This window comes from Leopardus geoffroyi, chromosome E3 (assembly GCF_018350155.1).
Source record: "Leopardus geoffroyi isolate Oge1 chromosome E3, O.geoffroyi_Oge1_pat1.0, whole genome shotgun sequence".
In the NCBI taxonomy this organism is placed as follows: domain Eukaryota; kingdom Metazoa; phylum Chordata; class Mammalia; order Carnivora; family Felidae; genus Leopardus; species Leopardus geoffroyi.
Genome location: NC_059340.1, coordinates 8,908,175 through 8,916,582, shown reverse-complemented (window position 1 = coordinate 8,916,582; position 8,408 = coordinate 8,908,175). Strand labels below are relative to the sequence as shown.

Below are 8,408 nucleotides of genomic sequence, written 5' to 3'. Positions count from 1 at the left end.
CGGCCCCCGCGGCCCCGCGCCTGCGCTTTGGCCGCCAGGACGCGGCGATGGCGGCTGCGGCGGTGGCGGCCCCCGAAGTCCTCCGGGAATGCGGCTGCAAGGGCATCCGGACCTGTCTGATCTGCGAGCGGCAGCGCGGAGGTGACCCGCCATGGCAGCACCCCCCGCAGGTGAGGGTTGGGGGAGGGGCCGTGCCATAACTCCCTTCTTCAGATAGGGAAACTGAGGCCCAAACTGGCTACGAAGATGGGCCCCGGTTCAACCCGTGTCAGAGACCCTCGCCGTGGGGGCGTTGCAGGATCAGATGAGTGCTTTGAGGGGGGTTTGGATTGGGGAAGGGGCTGGAGTGGGTGCCATCTGACTGCAGCTCCCCTCTGAGCCCTGGGGGTGGGGGGTAGTGTGACAGCGGACCTCCACGTAACCCCCGTGGGGCCAGGAGCTTCACGGAGTGGGGAGACGAACCGGAAAGAGGAAAGGATGCCGAAAACCAGGCAAGGCGAAGGTCCCAGAAACCGTTGAGCAGAAGTGGGCAAGGAGGAAATTAATTCCTGTTAATTAATGAAAAAGTACTTAGAACCTTTGAGGTGGACGAGGACATTTCCACTGGGGGAGCTGCTTAGATAAAGGCCTGGGGTAGGTGCGTGCGTTTGGAAGGAGGGTGATGCTTGGGGGGGGGTGGTCAGTGGGGCCTGATCACAGAGGGCTCTGTGTGATCTCTGATGGATAGCCTGGATTTGTCCTGAGGGCCATGGAGAGCTGCTGAGGGTTTTAAAGGAAGTGAACACGTGAGTTTTAGAAAGATCCTGGGAGGGGGAGGGGTAGGATAGGAAAGTATGGAGCCTGGGAAGCCAAGGAAGAAACTGTCACAGTGTCCCTGGCAAAAGCTTGGAAGGGTCAGTGGGAAACAGTGTGGTGATTCCTCAGTAAATTAAGAGTAGAATTACTGTATGATCCAGCAATTCTGGGTATACACCCAAAAGAATTGAAAGCAGACACTTGAAGAGAGATTTGTACACCCACATTCACAGCAGCCTCATTCCCAGTAGGTAAAAAGTGGAAGCGATGTAAGCATCCATCAGTGGATGAGTGGATAAACAAAACGTGACACAATATGTACAGTAGAATATTGTGCACCTTAAAAGGGAAGGGCATTCTGACACAACATGAATGAATCCTGAGGTCATTATACTGACTGAAATGTCAGTCACAAAAGGGTAAATGTTGTAGGATTCCACTTATATGAGGTTCAGAGAGTAATCAGATTCTTAGAGTCAGAAAGTAGAATGATGGGTGCCTGGGCCTGGGGGAAAAGAAGGAGTTGTGGTTTAATGGGTACAGAGGTTTGCTTTTACGTGATGAAAAAATGCTGGAGATTGGTGCGCAACGTGAAGGTTTGGTGGTGAAGGCGGTGAATACGTTTTACATATATATATACACGTATACATATGTATATATATATATATACATATATATATGTATACGTATATATATATATATATGTATATACTTACATGTGTACATATAGGTACATATGCGTGTGTACATATACATCCTTTTTTTTTTTCCTTCCGCAATTAAAGCGTGAAAAGTGCCAAAAGTCTGAACTTTGCCTGTGACCATGGGTGTGGAGACACAGGGCACTGTGGGGTAGCACCTGCTCAACTTGATGTCTGTGGGATGAGCAGAAGGTCCAGGATGGCTCCCTAACTGTAACATGTCCGTGTGAAGTGCTAGAAGACAGAGGACAATGGGGTGGGTAGCAACAGGCCATGAAATGCAAAAGGGGAGGGAGCAGAATTAATTGGGCAGGGAGGGCTTCGTGCTGCCACGCCGCTGGGACAGAGTCATGGCCAACCCAGCTGGGAGCTCCGGAGCAGACTGACTGGTAGAGGAGTCCCATGTTGGCTATGAAAAGCCAGACCTGCGCTGAGTCATTGGCCGGGGGCTGCCTGGGACCAGGATGGCCTCTGGCCGAAACCTGGGGCAGATTCTGAAGGCACTGCAGCAGGAGGGGGTCAGCAGGGCACTCCTCCAGGATGACTGGCAAGTTCTCTCCTTCGAAGGGAGATTGAGGCAGTGCCTGTGCAACCACAGAGGAGGGCCGGGCCCGGAGTCCTCCCCACCTCTCCCTCTAGCTGTCCAACGTGCTTGCCCTCTGAACAGCTCCGGGGTCCTTTCCTTTAGACGCTGGGGAGGGGAGGAGACACCCCACAGTGACGCTAGAACAGTGTGAACTCGCGGGCAGCCTTGGGCTGTGTAGCCTTCAGCCGGTTCCTTAACTTCATTCGTCCTGGGTCACCCCATCTTTAAAACAGAACAGAATATGGTTACATGGATGCTCTTCCCACCTACAGCTGAGGAATGTGACAAAGGAGAGGGCCCCAGGCAGGGCTTCTGCATCACTGCCTCTCTCAGCCTAGTCTGGACTCTAGCTGCTTCCCAAAGTGGCACCAGGGGAGGGAGAAGCTCTCGGCAGGGGCCGCTCCTAAGAAGGGGCCTCCGGAAGGTGCACACACAGTGTGAGGAAGGGCTTCGGCGGCTCCAGGTCCCTCGTCTTTCTTTTGCAGAAAACACACCGCTTCATTTACTACTCTGACACTGGCTGGGCCGTGGGGGCTGAGGAGTCTGACTTTGAAGGCTGGGCCTTCCCGTTCCCCGGTGTGACGCTGATAGAGGACTTCGTGACCCGGGAGGAAGAAGCTGAGATGGTACAGCTGATGGACCGGGAGCCTTGGAAGCTCTCCCAGTCTGGACGGAGGAAGCAGGTAGGACGGCCCAGAGCCGGGGACTCCAGGAGGGCCAGGCTGGCTGGTCAGGAGTCACCCTGCTGGGCCCCTGCACACTCCTTGCCCCGTGCCTTGCTCACCTCCCTCCCAGCGCCTCTCTCGGCAGCCACAACCCGTGACACCCCCTCACCAGGGCCGCTAGGGGGCGAGCTCCTCTGACCTTGGGGCTCTGGCAGCTGGGGCGTGGGTGTGCTGGAGGGAGGGGCGGAGGGGGGGCAGAGGAGGGCCCAGCCTGCTCTGCTTCCCCAGACGCACCAGACTCGGTGAGGCGGGGCCGTAAGGCAGACTGGTGCCCAGCTCAGAGGGTTTCTGGAAGGCTGCCGCTCGCCTTCCCACCGAAGTCCTCTCCCCATCCGTTTCGAGATACTTGGGCCTCGGAGTCCTGGGCCTCCTCTTTGTCAGGAATGACAGCCCCTCTTTTCTGCAGCCTTGTCGGCCAGGACCTGAGAGCCATCCATCGGCCGCCTTCTCTCCTTCCCTCCCCCTCCTCTGGGCTTTTCCGTCCCCACTTCGGTGCCTGGCCAGTTATCACACCACTTCCTCTGCTGCTCCTGTGCCCTTTCGTCCCTCGCTATCCTCCTTCCGCTAAACCACAGCCCCCGTCAAGTCTGGCTCCTCTCGCTGGGCACCTCCCAGCCCTGGCTCTCCAACCCTGAGCTGGGCCGTCCTGCTCTGGAGGTCATGCCAACCTCCCCCAAGGTGGCCCTTTTGTGGCTCTCCTTCCAAACCTTCCCTTCCCCCCCTCCCCGCCGGCTCTCCGCCGAGCCCCCTCTGACTCAGAAGATGCTGGCGGGTGTTGCTCCCCTCTCTCCGACGTTAGTTTTGCCTCAACTGGGTCTTTTCCACCAGACTGCCAGTAAGCTCTAGCTCTCTCCTCTGCGGCCCGATTCCTCAGAAGAGTTGTTTATTCCGTCTCCAGCTCCTCTCCTCCTGTTCCGCTTACTGTACTCAGCACTTCCATCCCGGCCTCTGCGCCCTAAGCCCTGTGGCCGACTTTCAGGCTCAGTCCTGGGATCTCTTCTCTTCCAGACGCCCCCTCGCCGGGCTCCATGAGTCACGGCTCTGACACGAGTGTGTGTTTGCGACTCCCACGTTCGTGTCTCTGGCCGGCTTCTCCTATTTGTCAGACGTGAACTGAGCTTTGAGTCTTCATCCCCACCCCCGTGCCCCCCTGTAGTGTCCCCACCTTGGCAAATTCCAGCTTCCATCTGCTCAGGCTGGCGACCGTGGAGCTTTCCAGATTCCTCGCTGTGTCTCATTGGTAATCCCCATCAGCTCTCTTCCTTCAAACATACTCGGGATCTGAGAACACAGCACCCCTACCACTGCCACCCCCTTAGGTCCCAGCCCCCAGATCTGTCACTGGGATTCCCACAGGAGCTTCCCTTACCCCTCTTCTGTCACTTTCCACTGGAGAGGAAGGTGACCCCCATTGACGCCCCCTCAGATGGACTCGCTGCTCTGCTACAAATCCACCAGGCCTTCCACCCCAGCCTGGGCTTCCCCTGCTGCTTGGTGCTCCTGGGATGTCCCCACAGCAGCCTGCTCGGTACTCCTGAGATGCTCCAGCGTCAAGCCCTTCCTTCTAGCCTGCCACCGCCTGGGGGACCCAGCCACTCAGTCGTGCCAAAGCCGGCAGGAGAAAGATGTTTCCACCAGACATTGCCCCCCTCCACTAGAGGGGGACTGCAGGGGCCAGAAGGCGGTGGATAAATGCTCATCCCTTGGGCCACAGGTCTGAGGTGTATTCTAGAAGCTTCCTCCCTAACACTTGTTTTGGGGTTATTTTTTTTAGATAGAACCCACACACTGTAAAATCCGCCCATTTAACACGTACGGTTTGTTTTGGTATATTCATAATGTCACACAGCCATCTCCACTGCCTTACTTCTGGAACGTGCCCATCACCCCAGAGGCAACCTGTACCCATTAGCAGTCGCTCCCCGTTCCCCTGTCCCCTGGCAACCACTAATCTACTTTCTTTCTGCATTTGCCTGTTCTGGATATTTCATGCAAATGGGATTGTATCACATGTGGCCTTTTATGTCGGCTCCTCTCACTGACCATAACGTCGGCCTGTGTCGGTGCTACGCTGTTTGCAGCTGGACAAACAGCTCCTCTGTCATGTGGCTCTGCCACCATTGCTTCATCCATTTGTCCGATTGCGGACACTGGGTTGTTTCCGCTTTCTGGCCATTGTGCCCTAGTGCTGCTTTGAATGCCCACGTGGCAAGTGTCTGCATGGCCGTGTTTTTGGGACTGGGCGTGGAGCTGGGAGTTTGACTCCTGGGCTGTGTGCTAATTTCTCTCTCGTGGTTCTGATCCCCAGCTTCGATCAGCTTGATGAGGCTGCCTCGGGCTAGCCCGCCCTCCCTCGCCGCTCCTTCTACCCACATCCCGACCCCTTGGTCTCCCGTCCCAAAACACCCTACCTGCATATGGGCCTTCTGTCTTTAGCTCTGCTTTCGGGGGCATGTAGTCTAAGACATCCCCCTGAGCACATCACGTCCTTTTCCTGCTTTATTTTCTCCCTTAGCGTTTACCAACGTCTGAGTGTTGGCTGTTTGTCATTGGTGCAGGCCTCCTGCTGCTGGAGAGCAAGATCCTGATCCACGGAGTCAGGAGTTTTTGCTTGTCTTGGTCACCGCGATCGGATTCTTCAGCCCTGGTCTGTGATAGCCATTCCTATAAACTCAAGACGCTTCTCTGCTTCTTTTTTGTCCGCCCCCTTCAGGACTATGGCCCCAAAGTCAACTTTAGGAAACAGAAGCTAAAGACCGCTGGCTTCAGAGGCCTCCCCAGCTTCAGCCGGGAGGTGGTGCGGAGGATGGGCCTGTACCCCATCCTGGAGGACTTCCGGCCCGTGGAGCAGTGTAACCTGGACTACTGCCCTGAGCGGGGCTCGGCCATCGACCCCCACCTGGACGACGCCTGGCTGTGGGGGGAGCGGCTGGTGAGCCTCAACCTCCTGTCCCCGACCGTGCTGTCCATGTCCCGGGAGGCGCCCGGCAGCCTGCTGCTCTGTCTGGCCCCATCCGGCTTCCCGGAGGCCTTGGTGGAGGGTGTGATGGCTCCCAGCAGGTCCGTCCTGTGCCAGGAGGTGGAGGTGGCCGTCCCCTTGCCCCGCCGCTCTCTGCTCGTGCTCACGGGTGCCGCGCGGCACCAGTGGAAACACGCCATCCACCGCAGACACATCGAGGCCCGCCGCGTGTGCGCCACCTTCAGGGAGCTGTCGGCCGAGTTCCGTCCCGGCGGGAGGCAGCAAGAACTGGGGCAGGAACTCCTGCAGATCTCTCTCTCCTTTCAAGGGAGACCTATGTGAGCCACCTCCCCGGGGCCGAGAGCTGGCGCTGGGCCTGGCCAGGGCGCCGGCTCCAGAGTTGACTGCCTGCCAGGACGGAAGGGCGGGAAGCCCAGCACAAGGGGCTTTCTCCCCAGCCAATTAGCTTTTCAGAGAAGACTGCTCAGCACCCTGACATCACGACAGCGTGAGCCCTGCCCGGGAGCTGGTTGTGATGGGAATGCGCCTCGGGTCAGTCCTCTTTGACCCGCGCTGCGGCCACCTGTGTGGCTTGTCACAGTTTGAGGGCAGTGGGATCGTTTGAGCTTAAACACGTTGGTACCACCTGAAACCGTTTTCTCCTTTATCCCTCGCTCTTAATGAAGTTCCCTGATAGCCCATTCTCCAGTCCTTTCATTTGGGAAGTGAGTTGGAGAACAGAATCGACAGAACATTTGAAGTTATGTCCGACTTCAGAGCTGGTGATGGCCTCTGAGCCAGGCTCTGCCCAGGTCATGCTTGACCCCAGGGAGGTGGGCGATGCAATGAGGAGAGGGAAGTCTCCGGAGAGTCTGGTCCCACCTCCCCATCCCATGCTGTTAAAAAGTAGGGGAAGGCGCAGTGTAGTTCGCTTCCTGGCACTGGTGTTTCGTGGGGTGCTCACCTTGGATGCTCAGCCAGCCCTCTTCTGCTTATGAGACAAAATATACTCGCTAGCCACGTGCTCAGTGCCAAACTTTGGAACCAGGACCCCATCGTAGCCCAGAAAGGTTCATGGTAGGCACTGGTCTTCATTCTAGAACCTTCTATCACCTGTCAGGTTGGGGGAGTCACTGGCCACCACACACTGTGAAGTGGCATTGATCTGGAGACCCATGGAGAGGCTGCTGAGTTTCCAGTGGCTATATGAGCCCGGCTGCAGGGCGGGTGGCTCCCTAAGCTCACTTGGAGCAGGAGGGTAGAGGATAGCTTCTTCCCAAGGTCGTGACCCTCCCAGACCCCGCACTGGGCATTTAGATGTAGGCCTGCTGGTGAGCAACGCAGTAGGCTTGCAAGCTGGAGGGGCAGGGGGGTCTACCCCATGGGGCCTGTGAGGCCTTTGCCCTGACAGGCTGGGCCTTGGAGCACCGTGTACGCGGAGCCTGCAAGGTGTTCTGCCAATGAAGGGCTCCACAGGAAACGTACATCTGGGAAACTGCACACCCAGGCCTGCTGGGGAGAGGCCCGTTAGGGCCGGGAGAGCCACTAAGCAAAGCAGCCCACTTCCCCCAGAATCACCCAGTGCTTGCCAGACATCTGACAGTGGGCCCTTCCTCCAGCCCTACCGAGTGCACCTCAGGTCCACCTGGTCCGCACAGTCCACAGAGCCCACCTCGGGACGTGCATCGTGTCACGTTCAAACCGGTGACCCTGCATCGGGTTTGTTCTTGAAACTACACCATGAAGACCATCAGATTCCGTGTGTCCACCTAAGCATCCACTGCTTGCGCCCTCAACTAGGATGGGGCTGGGGATGGCCAGGTTGGGCGGTTCAGCCACTGCCTGAGGGGTAGTAACCCTGTATTTCAGGTGGCCGTTTCTGCAGCCAGCGTGCTCTCAAAACACCACACGTGTGTCGTGCAGACAGTCGTGTCTGTTGCAATGGTCTGACCGTCTCAGGCGACAGGAAGGGATGAGCCTTATGGGATTGTATTCCTGTGGAAGCATCCGCTCTGAGGGTGGCTTCCTGCACGGTCTTCCAGAGTAAGCCAGGGAGAGCTCAGCTGATACTCCTCAGCCTGGCTTGTTTTGAAAGATGTTAAGGAAGCTCAGGGCCATTTGCTTGTTTGGAGCTGGGGGCTGGGAGACGCTGAGCTCTGTTCAGGAAGCATCCTCTGGGTTATCCCTGTTGAGATGGATATCCCTGTTTGTACCGTCCCCAGTAACCGTGGGGGCGCTGGAGACATCGGGGTTGGAAAGCGGGTTCAGCAGGTTCTAAAAGGGTCTAACAAGGAATCCCGGGTCGGTCCCGTGCCACTCACCCCGCTGAGCCCCTACACCCGGCTCTGTGGACCCTACCTCTCCACCTACTGGGGGCAATGAGTCAAGACTTTGATGAGCCTTCTATGGGTTGGCCGCACTCACTGGGAAATGGTCCATGGAGTGGGCTCGCTGGACACAGGCTTCTTTAGACCCGGGGGGCCTTGGAAGTCATCCTCCGGAGCTGCAGCGGCAGGGCCCCCCTCGGCTGGCAGAACCTGTCCATACAGCAGTGTTGGTTGCTTTGCACACCTGATTCCTAGGAGCCGCTAGGTTCAAGGGCCTGCAAGTTAAAAATAATACAAGACATCTTTTCCTAGGTG

The 8,408-nt window shown here is 57.3% G+C and overlaps 1 protein-coding gene across 1 annotated transcript; it reads left to right on the top strand.

Moving 5' to 3' along the window:
- The first annotated feature begins 8 nt into the window (after nt 1–8).
- ALKBH4 (alkB homolog 4, lysine demethylase) lies at nt 9–6,467 on the top strand. The gene is made up of 3 exons (XM_045461961.1): nt 9–170; nt 2,568–2,765; nt 5,521–6,467. Exons 1-3 carry the CDS (start codon nt 48–50, stop codon nt 6,106–6,108), a joined length of 909 nt encoding a protein of 302 aa, XP_045317917.1. The 5' UTR covers nt 9–47; the 3' UTR covers nt 6,109–6,467.
- Nucleotides 6,468–8,408: the final 1,941 nt, after the last annotated feature.

Excerpts from the sequence above, each read along its gene's own strand:
- ALKBH4 (XM_045461961.1), top strand. The coding sequence starts at position 48 with ATGGCGGCTGCGGCGGTGGCGGCCCCCGAAGTCCTCCGGGAATGCGGC. Across the intron at positions 171-2,567 it reads CATGGCAGCACCCCCCGCAG|AAAACACACCGCTTCATTTA; the intron begins GTGAGGGTTGGG and ends TTTCTTTTGCAG. Across the intron at positions 2,766-5,520 it reads AGTCTGGACGGAGGAAGCAG|GACTATGGCCCCAAAGTCAA; the intron begins GTAGGACGGCCC and ends CGCCCCCTTCAG.